Below are 23,567 nucleotides of genomic sequence, written 5' to 3' on the forward strand. Positions count from 1 at the left end.
GTCTCACGTTTGCAAAGGTGCATACGTGATGACTACAATATGAGAGTCGTTCACTAGCGGGAAGACTCGGTGGAAAGCCCGGACATTGATGATTCTCGGCGGATAGTCGTCGGCCCGATGACAAAACACGCTTTCTCAAGGGCGCGTTCGTCGCCCAGCCACTTCCAAGAAGAACTATTACGAGGAAGTAATTTCGAAAACCCGCGATTCTTTACTGTCAAAAATTTTCGAAATCTTCTGCGTTTTGTTCACAGAGTCATTTCCTACAAATTGCAATTTAGAATTTACATTGAGCATATAAATACATACATATCCATTCAATTATAGCGTTAGAAATATGTCAAAGTAGATGTTGAGGAAATTTGCAACTAACGGAAAATAGTTAATTTCCACTATACCTGATTTCCAATAAAAATGAAAATACGACGAAGTTGCGCCAATTATGCATTACCGTAAATACAAGGAAAGATCTTCGAGTCAGATTTCACCAGCTTGGCAAACTATGTTTTACCTAAACGTAAAAAAAAAAAATATACGGTTCTTACGAAATTAGGTATTCCACTCTACCAGATATACCACAAGATTTTCCTATTTGAGTGAAAACGGCTGATTCGGCCGAGCAGATCGCGTAGCTGCAGAATAAAGTCGAATTTTACAGAGATTTGACTCCGATTTCCCGCGACAAATCGATAGATCCGTTTTACTTGGTCGACGATAAGCGAGAAACTTACATTTTACAGCGCGAATGGAAAGCAGGAGAACCTTTCGGGTCAAGGCGGGGAAGTCGCCGAGAGAATTGATTAGAAAACCGTCGATTTTAATAGGCGATAAATCACGGGTTTCGCCATTGACTTGAACTGCACGCTTCGTAATCCCGTGTTGGATTATGAGGGGCTGCTGGCCGCGCAAGAAACAGACGGCGGTTTTGTAATTAACGGTTGCTAATTCCCTCGTAAACCTACGGACAGGCCTTTACACTCCGCGAGTCTTCCAAGTCAAATTATTTAACCTGTCGAGGCTGAACTCAATGGCAGCAGCCTCTTTAAAACGTTTCCTGTATTTTACTTTGTTGCATTAGAGTGTCGTTTATCGAGAAGTCTCGACGTTTATGGCTTCCGTGAAGGATTAAGCGAATCTCACGTTTTCGAGCTGATCGCTTCGGCACTCGAATATTATCAGTCTATAAATTATACGACTTATATGACGTATTTTGAAACGCGTGGGACATATTAGAATTAACACGCTGGAATTTGTGAATTTTCGTAGTGGAGCTAAACGTCTCAGTGTGCTAAAATATTCTCACAGTCAATGAATTATGAGCTATATAAATTCGCAAATTCTTAACTTTAACAATTGCAACAGAATTCAATTTCTGCGAACTTGTCATGGGACAATTGGCAACTAAAAATATACTTGGATAAATGAAGTTCAGATAAACGGCTTTTACGCAAACAGAGTTCTATTGTAATCGCGAATCGACTAAAATCTTATTCCAATAAAGAAAAAACGTTCTACTGGATTGCGATAAACACGAGCTCGATGAAATATTATAAAAGTCTCGGAAGCTAAGCTACTTCCTTTCCGAAGAATTTCCTTGTCAGCTACGCTTTGATTCTCGAGGAAGGCGTTCGAACCGCCACGCCGTAAGATCAGGTCGAGGTCGCGGGTGGAAGATCCGCTAGCAAAACTGTCGTTACGCCTACCGACCGGAGAAGGTCGAGGTCGTTTCGGAATTCTCAAAAGGGACCGCGCACCGTGGGGATGGGGGCGTGCGGGTGATTACCGAAAATGGCCGTGTATTTGCCGCAATTACCGGAACAACGGTAACAAAACAAAGCACACCAGCATGGGTCGACCATCTGTTGGATAATAGTCCATTTCGAGCCTCTTCAGGGAACAGGCTAGTTCTATGAATCATGAAAAAGAGGAGATCGAACTTGCCTTGAGATCCGACCAAGGAAGATATTGATATTTGTATCAGGTGGATATTTGATCATTTTCTACTCATCCTTATTCACACATTGTCGATTTCTTGAAAAAATTTCATTTACACACTGAACCACGGTACCTGAGATTAATCGTTAAAGGGAAAATTTCTATAAATTACGGAAAAAAGAAAAGGAGATCGAACTTGTCTCGAGATTCGATCAAGAAAGACATCAACTGTGTATTCAACCGTTTTGTATTCATTTTTATTTACAATATTATCGGTCTACTGCAAGAATTGAGTCATACACTGAACCACCTTGGCAGATAAAATTAATTGTCAAAGAGAAGGTTTCCATAAATCAGAGGAACAAAGAACAAAGTTGTCTCAAAACCTCTACAAGCATAACGTCGAATGAAATATTCATTTCATTGGAAACATCATTCTCTATACGCACCTGTCCCTGAGCTTTGCATTGTTTCTAAAAATACAGTCGTACACCGAAACATCTTCTGCAAGATCAAGTAGATCAACGAATGATAGATTAAGAAGCGGAGAGAGATCACTGGTATGAGATGAAATCGTGTTATTCTCGACACTCGGGATTTCATAGTTTCATCGTTTCAACCGCAGACACCAGAGATTTGCAATGTTGAGTGAGGACAACTTTGCGGATCGAACTTTCCCATAGACCATTTCCATTTATCGGTGATCTCGATGTCGTTACAGGGTTGGTCACCGCGCTCGATCGACAAGCAGACGACTCTTTGAAGAAATCATAAGGTGTAACATCGGCGTTGATCCTGACCAAAGGAACGCACGAGTCCTGACCAAAGGAACTCTGAGTTGTTTACTACTTCCTTCTCTTCGTGTCTCTCTTCCTCCTTCCCTGGATCTCTGTCCGTAGCTCTGCGGGTGTGAAACCACAGTGAGGTGGTTTTGGTGCTTAGTCTCTCGACCAGCCATCTACTTAACGAACCGTCCATCGACCGCCGTCATTTCGTCGTTTCTCGGTTTCTCTCCCACCTAACTCTTCACCCCACACCGAGCTTCATGCTACCGCTAGCCCGTTCCTTCGATCGGCTTCATCATCTTCTTCTTCTTCTTTCAACGATCGAGTGGTCTGCCGATCATCTATTCCGCAAAGAAAGTGGCAACACGATAGCAGATACTTTGGATCGTTTCCATTGTTGGTAACTAACAAGCAGCATAGAGTAGGATATAGTAAGGGTTATTTTAGTCGCCTAATCTCCAACGTTTGAACCGTCTCTAGACTAATGGTACGTAACGTCCTAAGATAGCTTTTACAGCGACCGTCGAAAATTTGAATTTCTCTAGCATCGTTGAAGCCTGTCGCAAGATAGGATTCTATAGGGAGTGACACTACGAGATTATGATTAAAAAGCTGCTAAAATTATATCGTTCGTTGTTTTGTTAATTCTTATACAATTTCTCCTTTTTGATTCGGATAACTCTACCTTACCCTCCCAGAGAAGTTGGGACACTTTTGGAGTTTCAAAGTCTAGAATACCAGAGACAGGAGACAAAATATCCAAGGAAATTGTCCTTGACACGTTTTAGGCTGCTGCTTTGTGCACCCTAACCTTTGGCCTGCGCCAAGAATTTCAACCAAGCGAACTCTCTAGTACCAAAGTGCAGAAGTATGAACGTCCACGTCTTAGCCTGAAAGTACTTAAGCTTCGAACGTATTTAGAACATGGAACATTTTGAAAGCGGAATTTTAAATTGCAAATAGGTACGAACTTGCTAGACTCTGGGAGTTTTTAGCCCGCGTAGAAAAGAAGGTGTGGGTTTGAACAGAGAATATTTTCATACCAGAACTTGGAAGTGGAAATAAATGCTGCCTTGTCAGAACTTGGAATTCTTTAGTCAGTGGACACGTTGTGAGAAGAGAGTTTCGGAATCGAAAAGAGAATGAACGTTACGAACAACGTCGAACAGACGAAGCCGTGGGGCTTCGTTTCCCACCGAGATAGATGCTCGTTTGGTCGTGTAACGTAAGTCGATATTGCGTCGTCTCGATATTCCTGCTCGACACGAATGTCGACACACGCTAACCGTACGTGTATGACACATATCAAGAGGCCGCGTGTACACTGGTAAACCCTGCATAACGTCTATAGAGGAGAGAGAGAAGTCTTACGCATACGAGCGGCCAGGAAACTCTTGTTGCCTTGCGTATCGCTTACCATCAGCGATTTCTTCTTATACACCGAGTATCCTGTCCCGAGGATAGTGTTTCCCCTCGATGACTTCGGGATCGCGAGCAACCGACTACCAGCACGATCGCTATTTGACGTCCTTGCTAACTCAATAATCTACGAGGAAAATCATTCTTTCCATTCCTCTCCTAATCTTCTGACCTTACAACTTAGAATCGGAACTACAGACCGATGTATGCAGCCTATACTCTTATGTCACTCTTATCTATTGTAAAAAGGAATCAAGAATTTCAAATTTAGAACTAGAGATCGATGTAGTATATCGTACGTGTGTCTTGTATGATGCGATGTACCTCAATAACTTTTTCCAGATTTACCACGTAAAAAACGATTTATTTCACGAAATTCACGCTGTTCGTTCCAAATGTTGCTTAAAAGTGAAGTATCGAAAACCGTGTCAAATTAGTGACTCGCATCGATCAACTTGTGCGACGCGAGATTAGATTCAATCTTTGGATACAATAGAAAAGAAAGCTGATAAAAAGGATTCTGATCGATCAGTCTTAAATGACGTGTAAGAAGAGTCCTCGTTTTACCACGTGAAGATTGTTGACTTGAAGAGAGAATTTTTAGAAAATCCTATCGGAAAGAGTGTTACTGTGTATTTCTAGATGCGTATCGTTGTGTCTCTAAATATCCTACAAACGCGTAGAAATCGGAAAGTGTGGACAAAAAAGGATAACGAATCCACGATTGATACAACAATATTCGGTATTATTCTCACACGATGTACGACGATTGAAGTTGCAACACACGGAACGTGAGAAAATAAGAACGAATCTGGAAGAAACGCGAGACGAATGGCGAAGTTGCCGGTAATTTGCAGAAGGACCATCCACGGTTCGTCAATCTCTCAAAAGTAGGCGGCTTTCGACGACGGTTTCAATGCCCATCCACTGCTAATTTCGTTCATCCTGCTTGCGTTTTCGCGCTGTACTCTCCGTTCTTCGTTATTTTCCATTCATCTCTCCATTCATCTGCTCGAATCGTTCTGAAAGAAGAAAATCTGTTTAACAGGGCGTCGGCCGCAGAAGAGGCGAGTTTTGCACGCACGCATCGCCGCAATTTGCTCCTGAAAACGAACAATAGCGGCACAAGGGGTCTCCGGCGCGTTCGACTGCGGAGAAAAAGATCTCGGGACTCTGTTCCACCTTTTCTCTTTTTTCTTCGTTCCGCAGCCGCTCCTTCTGTTTTTCCCCTTTGTCCCGTCGCCTTTCAGGAGACGCCTTTCGCAACTTTCATTCGAGCCTCTTCCACACGCGCCGCGTAATTTCGAGGGTGAATGAAGAGCATGAATGGAGAGGCCCCATCACCGGTGTGCCCGGAAATTCACGGGCCCCGTACTCCATTTCGACCGATTATCATCGGTAGACACGCGAATTTCCTAGCTTCTTCTTCTTCTCATCCTCTTTGGATCTTCGAGTCGATGCTTTATTTCTCGCGTTATAGTTGTATGTTAAACGCACAAATAAAGTAATTTACGTCTTGTTTTCTCAAAGTCTTTTATGGGTATATGTATTATATATGCTAACACTTTTGCGAGCGCGAAGTAAGAAAGTAAAACTTTCTGAAATTTCCGTCGCATTACGGTGAAACGCGACTATTATGATTGCATCGATATTTGATAATAATTGAAAATTTTGTGAAAGTTTGACAGAGGTCGACAGAGTATTTGAACAATGATTCATTCCATTAATAATCCATAATATTCATTGGTGTCGTTACTAACACCAAGTATATGTTTCACTCAGCCAAGTACGCTATATACGTATTAATGTTTTACGAAATGTTTTAAAACTTTTATGTATTTTACTCTTGCGACAAAGTAAATAAAATTTTCAAAAGTTTCGTACAAGACACGTAATATATTGTTGAGAATCTCTTACGATAAGCGTTCAAATGCTTGTGTAAATTACCATGTATAACATATCCTCTTTAACTATGGAACTATATAATTTGATTCTTAAACCCTGAGACACTCTGAATAATCATGATTATTTTTAGTTCGACGTTATATCGAAGACTTGTACGACACAAAAATATAACAGTCGTCAATTACCTTGAAGAATTTCAAAGAAGATGTTCGCGTGCAAGCAGAATACTTTGCGGGTTCGAGCCACCATTCAATTTGGCCGAATGAAGAACCAAAAGGAGCCTTCCAAATCTCCATCAGATATACATTTTTGCTCAAAATAAACAGATTTACCTTAAGGAACAAGAAAGTATCTACCTTTTATGCTGTTGCAAGCTACGAAGGAAACGCGAGATCGCGAGATTTCAACGAAAGCGTCGTCGATCGGTGGTAATCAATTGATCACGGGTCGATTGGACGGTTGATTGACGTTCAATTAAGGTTCGACTGGGAAAAAGCAAGTCGAGGTAAAGACTCGTCTGGACATCTCCGATACTTGACTTAGTTACCATTTGTCGTGGCGAGCTCAAACGAATCGTCAATTGTTACCTCGCTTTTTCGCATTGTCTGTCTTCGAATACACTTTTTCACGAACCAACGACGCTCTTAGAAAACTGTTTTCCAACTTTCTTAAAAATTAATCGACGTCCGTGCTGGATTTCCGATCGACATTTTCGCTGAACTTGTTTTTACGCTATTTCGTTCTTTGCAGAGATAATTATTATTATATCAGGATTAATGTTTTTGTTCGAGACGCCGAACATGTTACAGGCGATGAATTCATCGTAGAATCGGCTAAGTGATAACAGATAGATTCATTTAAAGATACAAAGGATACGTTGAAATCTGAGAGGTACGACCACATAGATGAAATTTCTGACTGTTATAGGATGTTCTTCGCGCAAGAAATTAAGTGTTGCTTGAAAAACTTGTTGGAATAACGAGTAGTTCAGCAGATAATTGCATGCAAAACTTCAAATAGATCACCCTTATATATGAGACATTGAGATTGAAAAGTGGACTAAGCCAACGCTGAATAATCTGAAAAGAAATACTATACGATTGACGATGGAATCATACAGATCTTTTAATATGAATCGAAAGAGTGTAGCGTAAAACCCTTAGAAATATTTAAGAAAAAGTAACGTGCAGTAAGTGATGTAGGAGCTAAAGATGTGGAGCTAATACGTTAAGTAACGTGTATAGTAATCTAAAACGCAATAAACTGCACGAGTCAGAATTGACCCGTGTTCGCCGCTTTATGATACGCTTTATTGGAATGAATTAATGCTATATAAACTGTTGTTCAGAAAAAGCGTGGCTTAATGGATTTTGCTCTCAATGTAAGCACATACATACTTGTGTATCGAAGAAAATGAATAAAATTCATGGCCAGGAGGTTCCTTGCGGCGAAGACTGTATGGTTCGATCGCGTTAAAGAATCCTCACCCTGATGTTACAGTTCACGCCCGCCGGCGTAATTCAATTTGGCCCCGTATTGTTCGACATCTAACGAAGGAGAGGAAAAACGAAGAAAAGACGGAGAACTGATAGACGACCAAAATCGTCTGCAGGTAAAATGAGAGGATCTCTCGAGATCGGGACGAAGATCCGTGCCCTCTCGAGCGTGGATCACGTAACTGCCTCCACCTCTTCTTCCTCTTCTTCTCCCTCAACTTATTCTTGCCTTGCTTAGTCTTCTCCTTCTCCTATTTTTTTCTCCTCTGCTTGCTCTCCTCTCTCCGGACACGATCCAGCCAATGTACCTGAGATGTTACGAGTACAGGAATTTTGTGTAACGAAAAAAAAGCTGGCCAGTATGGGCTTCCTTTCGATCCTAATTCGTCTACCTTACCGGTACTTCCGTTCACCATCTCGGTGGTTCTTCTCGTGCTTTTCTTTCCTTTCCTCTTTCCTTCAAATTCGTTTCACTTTTCAATTCTCTCTATACGTACGTCTCTTTGCTTTTTTCGTAACGTTCGTGTTATATTTTTCCAATTGTTGCAGATATGATGACAAATTAATTTCATTTAGATCCTGGTTGAAAAGCTTCGTGGAAAGAACAATATAAAATAAAATTGTATGTTTGAGTAACGTGATACTTGAAAAACTTTGTTTTATGCCTACAAAATACAGGATATTGTGTACTTTTCCATATTTATAAAATAAACGAATAATTATTTAATCGTCTGAATACAAAGTATACTAGACATTGTACTGTATATATGTACCGTAACTCTATTTAATAAACTTAAGAATTTTATAATTTAATATAATATTATTTGAAACAAAAACTTGCAAGTTATTTTACACAGATAGTATAGTATATCCCATATTATAAAACCTTCCATAACGTAATTGGCTGAATTTATAATTAACCATTTCTCCATTTTATACGGTTGCTAAGCTTTATTGTAAGTTAATAAACGTAAATATGAGTTTGTTAGCGATGATTCTGCGAGATTAAGATTTTTGCATGAGAGTCGGGCAAGTCACCGAGATTAATGGCGACATTAGCATCCCTGGAATTTCCGGGCTTCGAAATCGCGTCGACTATGTAAAGTCGGTCTTGAAAGTGTCGTGGGTGGTCTTAGAGCGGAGACTTAGTCACAAAAGCGGTTGGATTTCAACGAGATCTAACAAGAGCATCAAAAAGAAGAAAGGAATGATCTTGTTAAAATTATACCGAAACAATTTCCTTAGCTATGTTTTCGCGTAATAAAATCATAAATTTTTTTGATAACACGAACCTTTATAATTTCATTTTATTTAAAATGATCAGAATCAAAAACTCGATGGCAAGGTCGTGATTAGAATCAAGAATGAATACCAGACAGCTGCGACCGGTTGAGAAATAGTATGGTAATTCGTTGTGAGGATTTCTGCGAACGGCGGGACATTACGAGAAACGTGGTGGGACCTTTAAATCCTTTTGCAGAAGCCAACATCATTTACGGTTTGGCCAAGTAACGGGGAGGAGCGCGAGACGAATGGAGAATGAGGCGAGGAACTCATTATTAAATAGAAGCTTCTGCTTCGTGCGAGCGTATCTGATCTCTTACTGTAGGATACAAAAGCTCTTCCCTTTTTAAGCACTGACACTCCTCTCTTTCTAATGTTTTGTTATTTTTAAATTTATCAAAATAAATATACAATAGGATATTAACTGTTGGAACGTCGATTACTGCAACATCGATTAATGAAAAATCTGAAAGTGGTTTCTTGCGAGCAAAGTTGGAAAGCTGAACAGAAACTGAGGAAAATTGGTATATTATTATGTGGATTATCTTTTTTCCCTATTTAATATTATCTAATATTTAGAAAGCAACGCGTGGAATATGAAAATCAAACTATCCAACTCTATCTCTTGCCAATTGCTCAATTTTATTGTCCAAATGTATAATTAGTATCGAATGCCTGAAAAAATATATATGTAGTCATAAATTCCAGGGTGTATTTTAAAAGTGATGTCTCTTATAATCTCTGTAAAACTTCTCGAGCGCTCAAACTTTTGTACTTAAAAAAAGTCGATATCAAAACAAATAACAGTTGTAAAAGTGCAGCGTGTGAAAATTTGCAATTTCCTTCTAGGACGCGATGCACCAAGAATTCCTCAAAAAACAATCGAAACACTCGATTCAATGAGATAATCCTGGAACAGTCTCGATGCTTTTTATCTTACGACGAAAGAAACTGTTCCAAATAAATGACTGTTAATGGTAAAACGCGAGATGAACGTGGTCGGAAGTGCAGTTTTCCGTTTCTTCAGTCGACTAAGCGCTTATTATTGCAACAAGCCTAGCCGTCTTTTTATATCCAAGATTTTCGAGAGTTTTTGCTCCGATGTTTCGGTAGGATGACGATCTCGGGAAGCGGGATCCTCTGGATCGTGAACTGCTTTCTCGCTTCGCTCGTCCGGCTCAATTCTTTCTACGTTTCGAGCCGGCGGATCGACCTCGATCGATTTGCTCGAGATTGTCCCTCGATCATCTCTCAGATCGATTCGAACGAGTATCCTGATGATTGCCGGACGCCTCGATTTTCGGCCAGTTCATCCATCAGCCAGCCAATCGATCCACTTCAGAAATTTTTATCCACGCTGACTTTTGCAATTCGTTTACAAAGCGTGTCATTATTTAGAGAATATTGTTTCATGGAAGTTATCTTTTCTATCGATTTAATTGTTTAACAGTGGATTAAAACGATGGCGTGTCGCAATAATTTTGCTGTAAAATTTGGTCCTTCCAGAGCTGAATTTTCTTGATTTGCGAAACACAAATTCTTCTTATATTTCGTATATATCCATATTCACACGTAATATCTGTATATTTTCTGATATTTCTTCTCTTACAAAAATTCTATTTTCTCTAAACGTCTCTAGAACTCAGCTACATTCTTAAAATACCCACAAACGAATTTTTCAGTGGTAAGCAGTCTGGGACAGCGTACGTCGAACGAGCAGAGAGCGTCGTGGGAAAAGCGTGGATGCGTTCGGGGCGAAGGGTTCGATTCAATCCACCCTCCTCCCAAGAGTAGCCCTCGTGCCAAAACTCGTCTATCACATCCTAGATTCTCAACTCTCTCTTCCTTCCTCTCTCCCTCTCTCTTTCTCTCTCTCTATCTGCATAATCAAATAAATTGTAGCAACTCTCTCTAACAAAGAACAAGAAAAAAAAGAAAAATAGAAAACGGGATCTTCCGATCTTGAACAGCAAGGATCTTAGATAATAAAGACAAAATGGAGACACCAAATAATAAAAAGTGATTACGCTCTGTCGCTTATTTGAGTCAGTTTATCTACTGGATGGAGCGATCAAACGCGATCGAATCACGAGGAACCTACTTCCGGCTATCTCCGGAAAGCACCTCGGTTGGATCCTGAGCATTTGAAAGGGGGAATACGTGGAAACGAAACGTTCCATTCGTCCCGGTTATTATCGCGGTCTTGGCCTAGCGGTCACCACGGGTTTCCTTGAGTCGTCCGCCAAGTGCGCGCCTGATTGGACGGACACGAAGGATGTCGTGTCACCAGGATACGCGATAAACCGACAGGCGATAAAGTTCACCGAGCACCGCAGCCCAGGGATTTCTGAAATTCCATTTTGCGGAAGCCGAGGATCTCGTCCAGTTCTCCTTCCATCATCCTGAATGTACTTATAATGGCTCGCAAAAGTATATCAACACTTACAGAAAGCTCTTATGAACATATATTATGTGTATTACATAAAACATTAAAAAATTTCATTAGTACTGTAATGAGGCAGTATTATTATAGCTGTATATCGGTAAAATTTGAAACCAATTCGAAGATACACGCGGAAGTTTTAAGATATTTATCGCAAGCACGTACTTTGTAAAGGTCGCTGTAGTATTTGAACAAGTATTCGATTAGTCGCTATATTAACGAGCCACATATTCAATGAGACCATCCTTAGCAGTAATAATAATAATACTGCGTTTAAGAGCAGTATTCGTATTATATGCTAATTCTTTACTAACCGTATGTTTGCAATGAATGTCTTGTAACCTGTACACATTTTCAGGTTTCAGTTCCAGGTTGCAAGTTAACTCTTTGATACTCAAGTTAAACTCTTTGATACGTTTTATATGTAATACATGTGCAAAGTTTTCTACGCCAAGTGTTGAAGTAGCTTTTGTGAGACACTGAAAACCGAAAAGTACTTGAATCTTTCCTAAAGCTGTTTGATACTTGGAAAGGGAACTCGTTGAAACTTTTCATTCTACGGATCATTTTTTCTTAACGAAAGGGAAGATTCCATTGAGGAAGTATGATGTCCTGTTGCAACGTACGAAGGGTGCGTTTGCATGAATTCAAAATAGAGTTCAGTGATTGGTCGACTGCGAGCAGGGAAATAAGTAGCAAGGCGCAACAACGGTCGTAGCTGTCTGGGACGACGGTGGCGACGGATTTACGAGTTTAATTAAGTTCTGCGGTCGCGTTCGTCATTTCGGTGAGCATCGAAGCCTCGTTTGCGACCAAGTTTCCTTACCTACACGCGTCGTGACTTATAGTAAGCGAAAGGAGCGTTAAAATTCCCACAAATATGTACAACGTATACGAAGCAACTTTTTCAACTCTTACGTAGCTAATGGTACGATATGTGTCAAGGTAACTCCTAGAATATTATTGGGTTACTATAATTTTTCTCACGCAATTCACCTGATGAAACCCAGAACCCAGTATCTTCAACGAACCACATTTCAGATTCTGCAGTTCACAGTCTGCAACGGTACATCGACGTATTTCAATATTAATTAATATTAATTCAATATTAATTAAAAGCGATTATATTAATGTGGAAAGGAGAATTCGTCTCTAAAAAGCTAAAAAAACGAGGCGAAGAATGCTTGATGCATTAAAATCTCCACAAATTTGTATATACCAGGAAAGATATTTTCTGACAAATAAGACTACGAACGTCGATATTTTCTTGAATCATTGTGAAAACAGGAGCGAGCCAACTTTCATAGTTAATGATGTACTTACAGAGGGTGTTGATTGCACGTTTCCTAATGTGTCACGGATCCTTTAGAGTTCCCGCGGCAAGTTTAAGCTTGTACGTTAATAACCTGCTGATAGAGCATGATAGGGGTTGGCGTGTTGCGAGGGAGACTCGCGAAAGGAGTGTGTGTGACACTTTCCTAATTGCCTGGCAACTTCTCTCCCTCGCACCCCTTTAAGAAAGGTAACCCTTTCCCCGGGCAGACCTCAGACGCTTCGAAGGCGCCGACGTGACGAAGAAATTTAATCAACCACACGTGATACCAGCCGCGAGAATTAAAAAGAAGTACCGCGTTCGAGAGAATGGCAACTGACTTTCCAGATGAAATTCTATGCGAATCCGGCCGCAGCTTGACATTAAACGACAAAGGCCTCTGTTCCTTCTCTTTCTCTCTATCTTATTATAGTAGCAGAGTACCGTTTAACGAAAATTCCCAACCATCCCAAGGAGGAATAATGATTCCATACAAGCACGCACTAGCCTTCCATTAAGCCCCGTCGGACAAAATCTTCGTTCACCAGTAAGAAACACGACAATCATCAGTAGGTGGAGAAAAAGGCAGAGAAACGAGCAGAAAGGTAGCCGTGTTCTCTGCCACGAGTGGAGGCACGTGGGAATCGCGAGATTCGAAAATCTTTGCCTCCTTCGTTTCCCCTTTGCTTCTTCGACTTTTCTATCCAATTACCGGTAGATAGATACACAAATATATTTATGCGATCTTTATAATCGAAGCTTCCAAGTACGAGTTGCGTTTCTGAGGAAAATAGAGGCCACAAATGTAAAATATCGCGAGTGACGTTTCCTGCCTGATAAATTCTATAGCGAAATTATCTCTGCATCTAATCTTGAGTAATTTAAATACACGTTTCTGTCACTTTTTGGCATATTTAGGAAATATTGTTGGCATTAATGGCGAGGCTGAATTAATTATGTTAAATCAACGTAATAATTGAACCAATGTTATTTGTCCCTTGCAGAATATCGTAGATTTATTACCTACATATTTTCAATATGTTGCGATCTATCAGATTACTCCAACCACGTTTTCCAATCATTTCATTCTGATACTCTTCTGTCTAGTCATCGAATGAAATAAAAATCCGAAAGTTAATCATCTATCTTATCGTGAAATTAAGAAATTTGCAAAAAGTGGATCACTTTAATCTTTAAGGAGCACACTTGTGAAATATCTTGATGCGACGACAAACTGTTCCTCTCCTTTTTTATGCATCTTGCCTCGAAAGAATCTTGACTAGAGTTTCGACACTAAACGGTAGAAGACATCGTCTAACATAATTTAACGTAATTCCTTGCTGTTGCCTGTTTCTACGTTTTCTACGACGCGACGTCTCGAAGAAAACAGCCGAGCGAGCAAGCAAGACAGATCCACCGCTTTTGGGTTGCGACTACGAGTAAACGTCGAGGCAGACAGAAGAAGTCAGCGGAGAATATACAATCAGCGTGATTGTTTGACACCCCATAATCAGCATCCTTACCCCTACTACGTCAACAGCATCTTTGTCTCTCCTGTCCTCTTTATTTTCTCTTCTCGCCCCTCTCGTTTCGACCAACAGGCAAGAGGACTTGCAACCTTCTTCCTTCGATTCTCTGCACCAGCTCTTCAGGTACTCGGCCCGCTTGCCACTGGCGGAGCCTTATTATCCCGATCACGACTCGAGATGAGACTCCAGGGAAGAAGACGAGAAACGGACACGGTTATATTATAAGAGACAGGAATAACGCTCGCTTCCCTTTTTTCTTCACCTGCAGAAACCTTCTAGCCAAGATTGTTGCTGTATGAGCTTGTTTCTGGTGCGTTTATGACGAATAGAAACGTGTACTGTGTTCGAGATTGGAAAGAAGGTTGGCGAAGGGAATGCTACTCTGATTGGTACACTGGCTCATGAAAGTATTCCGATACTTATCATAGGAAACTTTTATACCCATATCGTATGTGTTATATTCTGGAATTTAATTAACACTGTGATGAGAAACAACTGTCATGATTTTAGTGGTAAAAACATAAATGATTCCATTCGTTTCAATTGCCTACTTAATTTATCTAAAATCTTGTCAATGAAGTTCCAATTGAATTATTATAGTTGTCAATATACTATTGTCAATCCATTATTTTCCTACAATCCTTGCAAACAATCGCCGAAAACCTTTTCTCTGTATTTTGAATCGTTACCTTGCATACAAAAATTGCACCGATTAATCGCTTCTCTGCGGTGGTAATCTATGGTAATTCATATGAATTATCATATTTTCTATGAAACCAACAGGTGTTCCAATATTTGTAGACAGTGATACATGTCTCTTGTCCTTGTGCCATCCTAATAGCCACAAATTTCCTAGCCACAAACAGTTTGCATCTCGTTGTGATATTTCATACAGTAGAAAGTATGTACTGCCATGTTACTCGTTTGCCGAAAATTCTATAAACAGAAATTCTATCTAACCTAATAGCTAGAATGCGTGTTTTGATTTATAGAAAGTTTAAATGCGCAAACATGGATGGAACGCGCACAATACTTGCAAAAGTATGCGAAATATCCAAAGTGCTATCCTCATTGTAATATTCAGTGGACGGGATGAATCTTTGCCTGAGCCCTGGCTCTTTAACTGCCTCCATAAAAATCTAAATTTGCATAAATACACGCAGTCTACTAATAGCGTTGAAAGTTTCCCCATCTAGTCAGGCACGGCGCTTTGATTCATAGTTCGTAAACGTGGCTGGCCGAGTCACGATCGACAGTGATCATGTAGGTGAGATTTAGAGAGCAATCACGCGAAGGAGAGACCGGTGGCGGTGCAGAAAGAGAGACGAAATGGCGAAGAAGAAGAAGATTACGAAGAAGATGGGGAGCAAGAGGGAGGAATAGAGGTTCGATTCAACAACGTCTGGCATCGCAAGCGAACCGAGCCCGAAACAAAAGGAGGAGTTCGTGCCAGCAGCGAACGGCAAAAACAACATGGATCCAGCTCTCGATCGATCGATCGCTTCTCGATCGATCCCTGGTATTACGCAGACGTGCACGTGAGTCGTACGTGAGTGCACGGGCCTGTCTTGTAGGTTGTACCGACTGTAAATTCAGTGGGGATCACTGAATCGGTGGCCTGCCTCGAAAACACCGAAGAACAGAGAGACTCGGCTACGATGGAAGGAGACGACGAGGAGGAGGAAGAAAATTGCATCCACCGACGCTCATTTCGCACTCTGAGCTCATTCGTACGTGTGCCGGCCCTTACATCTGCTCATTAGGCGTGAAGAAAGAGAAGAGCAAGAGAGAAGAGATGAATGAGCGACTGGTAAAGCAAGCATTTCGCCTGAGATTTCCATTCATGTGATAGGCGTGAAAATACTTATATTATGGGCGAACGATCCCGATCGTGAGTCGAAAAATGAACTATTTTCCAAACCCTTTGAGGAATCGCCAAAGTAACTTCTTCGTGATTTTATTGCTTGTAAAGCATTGGCAAATAAAAGTCGTAGCACATACTTTTATTTTTCAACGAAGGGTTCTTTTTCGAAGCATTCCTTTAATTGTATCAAATTTTTATAGTCAAATCCGGCAGTCTCGATATTGTAATATTACGAGTAAAGTTTGTAAAATTGTTAAGAGGATGAAAAAGTACATGTTTCGTGCCAGAACTAAACACAGAAACAAGTCCGATAATATGATATTAATTGACAAAGTGCTAAATCTCGAAATCGTTTCCCTGCGAAAGATAGAAAGTGCGACCTATCGTGTACTTCGCCTGTAATCTTCATATAACATGGTTTGGTCACAAACGGTGGGTTAAAGAAAAGATGTAAACCACTGTCTTGCATGAACCAAAGAAGAATGGCGAGGGAAAGTTCGCTTCCCCAGATGAGGTAATTACAATGGTGGCCGATCCAGGAAGGTGACACGGGTGCAGCAAAGTTGGCCCGGAAGGTAGCACGATCGACGGAGAAGGTAGCGGAGGTCGAAGAGGAGGAGGAGATTAGGGCAAAGAGAAACCGCAACGTAGCTTCAAAGAGGTCTTGCCAGCTAGGGGCGCGTCTACTTAACTTTGATCAGGTCGAGACCGCTGATGCGAGACGAGCCATGCAGAAATAAACTGGCCGCCGAGTTTCCCGCCTTTTTGCATCTTGAATTATCGACTCTTTCGATACCTTCACTGGCCTCGAAATATTTCTTAAAAAGTTACCGCTTAACCTTGTCAGATCAATTTAAACGATTTCCAGAAATTTTCGAGAATTTTTTCCATCTAGAGGCTATGATTCATGCTAAATGATGAGAAAAAGAATCAAACGGTGGATAAATCTGTTTACTGAACGCAACGAGAATGTAACAATGCGAGGACAGGACACTTTTGCCTCGTGGTAGAGAGATCCAACGGTGAATCGTGGCGGAGATCAGCGAGAGAAGAGATGGAAACGGCAGGTTGAACAGGTCGTTATTACGTTGAATTAGAGGGTGCAGAGCCGGAACGAGGTATGAAACTATTACCTCGCGAAACGGCAGACCTCCCCTCCTCTTGATCCCTCGCCATCGCCTCTCCTCCTCCCCATTTTGATAGAGGAGAAGGGGTTGGGTGGGGTTTGTGCGTAGTTTCGAGTCGCTCCACGAGCCACGAGGATGCTGGTCGTGAGCGAAAGATGATGATGCCCGAAGAGTATCCGCTATCGAAAGGAAAGGAGCAAACAGACCGGAAGACACGGCCTCTATATTCTCGCACTTACTCGATCGAACTAGCGTTAGAATCTAAAAAATGCGAAAGAGAAGTGGAGAAAATTCACAACTCACAAGTTAACGAATTTCCTTGCATGGCTGGAAGGAGTTTTACGTGACTCATAAGATCGCATTAAAAATATGACTACAATTGTGCAAGTAGCTCTGATAATTAATTAGCCACGTAGCTTGGATATTCTGATTCTAACCGATCCGTTTCGTCTATATTTGTAATCCACTGTATCGAGAAATCGGAGAAGACTGTCTTATATCTGTATCTCGATGAAACTAATTATAATTTAGAAAATAAGTTGTTATTATCAGAATGCCAGAATGATTCGTGAAATTCAGGAGCGTTCAAAGCTTAACACTATGTTACACTAGCGTCAGGTGTGTGTTAATTCCTAGTGCACGATATTGTGTATCTCTTTACTTATTTATTAGCTCTACCTTCCCACTTCAAATATTTTGGGATATTAAATTGTCCAACAGACACGACCTAAACCATACTTTATTAATTAGTGTCCTGAAAGTTACGCTACCAGCTATATCGAAGCGCCAAGTATAAATTTCTCACCGCCTCTATTTTCCAATTATTTTAACAGAAATTTGTCATTTTATTCACATTATGCAGTCAAATATCATGTATGTAATATACACATATATACAAAATTCGCATCTTACGATATAAGATAGCAAATAAAGTAAAATCTATCCGAATCTTCCAATAAACGTAACATCGCATAGACGTCCTAAAACTTATGACACAACGCTATATGTTGGAAATTAGTCTGCTGTTACAGCGTTAAAGTCGACAAAGAGGCACGAAAGCTATAGTGAAAGGTGTGAGACTCACCACCATGCTGAGGACTGTGCTTGTAGCAATCTTGATGAGCCGAGGAGCCACTATTAGCCCCGAGGTGTGTACTGGAAGCAGGCGATGCGGTCGGATCGGTGTTGTTGGGGTTGGTACAGGCACCACTAACCGAATTCGCGGTGACGTTGTTGCCGACGTGATGCTTATTCCTCCTGTACGGCTCTGGTTCCCGTAGGTAGGGAGTGAACGGGCTTGGTGCGTCGGGAAAGGTCCCTCGTGCCAGTCCAGGAACTCGGGACAATGCGGGAACTCGCGCCAATCCAGGAATGTGTGTCTGCCCTGAAAGATAAATAACACGTTTCTCTCCAGTTCTTCTCCAATTTTAGCATTGTATGCGTCAATGAATTTATTTATATCCTAAACGAAACCGAAAACAACTTTAATCTTACTGCATTGTTTCAGTCTTTTTCGATCCAAACTTGCGAATTTTTCTAATCGTAAGATTAAAACATTTTGTTCCCCAAACGAATGTTGTTCCCCAAAATCTGCTATAAGTCACATACATTCAATGTTAAGAAGATGTAATTTGAAAAATTACCGTAAAGTTGCTAGAAATATAAATTTCTGTACTATTTGTGAAATGTAAAAATGCTAAAAGCATCGTCTGCTCTATTTCAAGAATTTGTTAATAGATAAATTATTAGAAGGAAAACTGTAACAGCTACGTTCCAAGAAACTTTAAACCGGAGAACTGGTCATTCTTATAAACTCACCATAACTAAACTAAACTAATTAGTAAACACTCATATGGTAATTTCTCCAATTAAATACACATATAATGTTCGACGGAAATTACGTGCGATTAAATTTCCACTTGCAAAAACGACCAAGCATTTCACATGTATTAACGATTATTTATGCAAATTCTTCCTTTTGAGTAAAATGAGAGAAAGATACTATACTTTGAATTAACAACTCAAAGTGTAAACATCGAGAGATTTGAAGAAGCGCGCAAAGACGCAAGGAAGATTGGATAATCTTGCTATCCAAAGCAGGGATGTTCAGCATCCTGGACGAAGAGGGACAAGGAAGACATATGTTTGTGCAATTAGCCCAATAGAGAGGGATAATTAAGAAATTCGAGTGGCTCGCGTCTCGATCGACTTCAATAGCATTCCTCGCACATTCCAACCACCGCCGGTGAATTGATGGAGCTCTGGCAGAGCCAAGTATCGCGTTGCCTGCATAGTATACACAGCGAACATGGCGATTCTCTATTGGGGCGGATCGCAATATGCACGCAGTCCGTGTGTATCGTTATACGGCGATGCACATTATGCGCCACGTGCATAGGCTCGAGTGTTTACGTAATCACTGAACAGGACATTCAGTGGCAAAATCACTAGGCTATATAACCTCTGGCATTTTATCCGCGAAATATCGATCGTTATAGGAAACTCTGGATAATTTGTCTCCTTTGCGTTTCCTTGAAAAAAGATCTTCTCGTTCCACTTTTCGCTCGAAGAGCACACGGTTGCAGAGGATCGGCGTCGATCGAGAGATGTAGAGCACGTTCCCCTTTCCTCTCGGAATCAGAAGAGGAAGCCCAGAATGGGAGCTCGCGAGGCGCAAATTGTTATTCTTCCAGTGAGAGAAGGAACGAAAAGCAAGACGAGAATAGTAGTTGAAAGAGGAAAGAAAACACGCTCGGCTGTGAGAGGAAGAGAGAAACTTTGGCCACGAGGGCGAACGACAAATAAAGTTCGACCGCAAACTGCACGAAATTGTCGGTGAGCCCAGATGGTCAGCTCCGGTGCGCCAACCGATGCCTACAAGATTATTCCTCGCTACCGACTACCACGATCGCCGGCCCAGGAGAAACAAGGGAGCTCTGTGTTCAGCTCCTCGACCGGATCCCACGACTTCTCACGTACCGGACGCTCGTAATGCTCCAAACGTACCGGCCGACACTCTTTTTGGATGGCTCGCCGAGGTGTTTCCATTCAAGAGGAGCAAAGTAGAATGGGATGTAGCGCGGCGGCGGATAATTCAGAATGGATCACGGATTGCGACGGAGGAGAGCAAGGCAGCGCGCTTTCGTCCTTTCTACGACGAGGCAGAGGTTTCAATTACACCTTTCAAGAGATTTTCCCTCTGAACTCTTCTCTGAGAGATTCTTTTCGATTTCTCGCTGTGTCTTCAAGTGTTTGATGTTTCTATTAAAAAGAAATAATGTCAGGAACATGATTATCGAATAGATTACAGGAACAAGTGTCTTGATACGACAATATGTATTTGGTCAAGTTTTCATGACTACTTTTCTCAAGATTCTTTTCCTGCAATCTCTTTTGCTTTATTCGATGTTTCTATTAAACAATGTTTCTATTAAAGAAGAATGAAGAGAGGAGCGTAACGACCGTAGAATATATCAAGAGCCAAAGAAGCGACTTGCTATGACAATAAGTTTTTTTTATTATATTTTATATCAATTTCCATAACTTTTCTTCGGATTTCTATGTCTCTCAACAATAGTGAAAAAAATGAAACGACTATAATCAGGATCGTCGAATATACTAAACAAGGACGAAAGAAGTGAGTTGATACACGAGTCACGGTATTTAATTAGTTTCACGCTTTTCACAACTACGTAAGGGGATCTAACACACCTGAACGAGGATTGTTCTTCGATCGATCCAACATCAGAGCACCAAGGATCTCTTCGAATGTTAGATCATCAAGGCCTGACTTCGCTATCGCGTCGTGCCTGTTCGGGATATCTGAAAACGTACCTGCTATCCGAATCTAGAAGCGGAAAGGCGGTTAATTACAATAAACAAGAACGATCGTGATATAACACCTTCACCGATTGCCCCTTCGCCTGTTCGTTGAACATGGTGAAGCAGAGAGACAGAGAGAGAGAGAGAGGGAGAGAGAACAATAATTCCAATCTCCGCAGCACGAGTGGTGGGCTTATCTAATCAAAGTGTGGCAGCCCCAGAGGACGGAAATAGCGCGGCTTTTTCCTCCTCTCTAATAACGGGCCCCTCCCTCCGCTCGTCTTACGTCCTCCTTCGCGTCGTGGTCTGCCAGCATTTCGAGAATTTTACACGAATCTTTCCTCTTTTTTCCTCTTTGCTTTCATACAAAACTATTTTTCTCTCTATTTGCTAGATTTTCCTCCTTCGTAAAAATTTATCGCAGAAAAGGACCTCTTCTTGGAAGGAACGATAAAGAAAATTCCTACTCCTCGATGGTATAGGAAATAGGTCAGTCTAGACTCTAGACTCTAGAGAAATCGAATATTTCCTTTCTTTTCCTTTTCATTCTTCTACGAAGATACTCCTCTGTTTCTCTCTCTCTCTCTCTCTCTCTCTATTTGCTAGATTTTTCTCCTTCGTGAAAATTTATGGTAAAAATGATGCCAATCAGCTCGGAGCAGTCGAGCCCCGTTACTTGAAATAATTTCGTTATTTACCTGACCTGACAGTACTTTGTGCGATTTATATTTTCGTACTAGCAAGCTTTATGATAAATGGACACAGGAATAGTGTAAATGTAAGAATCGATTTGGAAAGCAATTATTAGAAAAGATGCAAAGCTTATCGAGTAGGACCTTGATGATTAGCGAATGAACACCAAAACATATAAACACCATTTATCGCTGATCCACTACAGATAGGTATCATCAAACTGTTTCTAAGCTAACTGTACTTTAATGATGATTTTCATTTCTTTTTGTGCTTTAGAATTCTAACCTACTGTCAATGAATCGGTAGATACAAAGAACGACGATACTTGGACGAATCGGTGGATACAAACAAGGAATTCATCGAGACAAGTGATCCAGTATCTCGATCTAAGGATTCTTTCCAATCATCCGGTAATATCTTTCAATTGCGATCTCTGTATAGTTTCAATGGACGGCTACTGGCAGTAATATCGTTCGATAACGCGCGATTTCTCTCGATCTATCTGGATGAACCTGCTTCCGATTCGCTCTAAAATTCACCATCTCCCCGAGAGACGTGCTTTTCCAATCCATGATCGTACCGATTTTGATATTTATAAGCTGTAATACACCGCTGCAACCACGTTCTAGTCTAGTTGTTTAAGAATTCAAATGGATTTTTTGATATTTTGAATCACGGTTGCAACACTTAAGTCTGGAACGAACGTGTATGGCTATGGAAAGGGCTTTTTTTACGAGGGCAAGGGAAAATGATTTCGAGAGAGACGAACGCGTCGTGTATTCCTGTCTAATCGAAATTCCAAACGCGGAGCAATTACTGGACAAGCAAATTCAATTTCAACCTTTGACTGACAGCGGCCGATCCATCGATATTGTTTTGCCGGGAACGTTTCGATGATTTTCGGCCACGGTGACGGCTACCCGGTAGCCACTTTGTTTCGTCCCCTTTTCTCCGGTCGTTCCACCCGATTCATGGCTACCTTTTCCATTCGTTTTCGTTTCCAAGCATGATCGAGAAATTGGTTGAACGTTTTCCACAGTCGAGGAGGAATCAGAATGAGAAACTAGTCTAATGATACTTTACATTGTCGTCGACGTACGTTCTCTTACTATCAGCCTGTATGGTACATCGATAGGAGAGTAATACAACTGTAAGCATCGATACTCGAATAGAAATTGTTAGGGAAGATACGAAGGTTGTGTAACTAACGACTATTTGCTTTCCTTACTCCAGATTTACAAGAATTATTACTCTTAGAACTGAGCGACTGTTGGAATGAAGCTGTCACAGTTCGTCGTTCGTAGTTTCTTTGGAAATAACGTATACATTAAGAAATTGCGTAGGTAGAACGAGAGGAAATTTGTAATCTTCTCCTAAGCAAGTACGGTGGTAAAATTCTTGCCAACTTCCTTTCTCAAAGTTCCTAACGCGTTCAAACGGTTCTGGTCAGGCTGTCGCAGCCTTGGAAGTCCGTTAATCCGGTTACGTGTCGTTCCAGGCCACGGTGGCCGCGTTTGCAGTATTTACACGCGCTGACGGGCCGGCGAATTACAGAAATTGCACGATTACCAGCGAAACAGCCGGTCGAGGCGAGACGGGAAAAAGAGGGACCAAAGCCGAAAAACGGGGCGGGCAGGGGTGGTGATTTTCGATAACAAAAAGCTCACGATTATCCACGCAATAATGATAGCCGGCAGGTGTCTGCGGAGCGGCGCGCTTCGCATCGTTGCGAGGACAATGAAAGCGCCGGTTGTTTTGCCCGACGGCGCTCGTACGCTGGTTGTTACATAGATTGTCCCTGGTGCGTGCCAGGGCCAGGAGGAGCCACGCCATCGCTGCCCAAAACTCGTGTATGCAATATGTCGTGATGCGTGTCCTGTCTCGAAGCCGATTCCTTTCATCCGCTACGGAGTCCGACCGGCGATTGCCGTCTGGAATAGTTTTCACGCGTCG

The 23,567-nt window shown here is 41.3% G+C and overlaps 1 protein-coding gene across 2 annotated transcripts in view; it reads right to left on the reverse strand.

Annotated features, from left to right (window-relative positions):
* Positions 1-23,567, reverse strand: part of LOC132913266 (protein lozenge-like) — a 37,363-nt gene that overhangs the window by 3,939 nt on the left and 9,857 nt on the right. The window contains exons 4-5 of one of the 2 annotated variants that reach the window (XM_060971467.1): positions 20,811-20,921; positions 18,184-18,483 (exon numbers count right to left, since the gene is read on the reverse strand). In XM_060971467.1, the coding sequence (XP_060827450.1) occupies positions 18,184-18,483; positions 20,811-20,921 (411 nt within the window). The remainder of the gene's footprint in view (positions 1-18,183; positions 18,484-20,810; positions 20,922-23,567) is intronic. The other variant, XM_060971468.1, reaches the window with a different exon arrangement.

This window comes from Bombus pascuorum, chromosome 13 (assembly GCF_905332965.1).
Source record: "Bombus pascuorum chromosome 13, iyBomPasc1.1, whole genome shotgun sequence".
NCBI lineage: Eukaryota > Metazoa > Arthropoda > Insecta > Hymenoptera > Apidae > Bombus > Bombus pascuorum.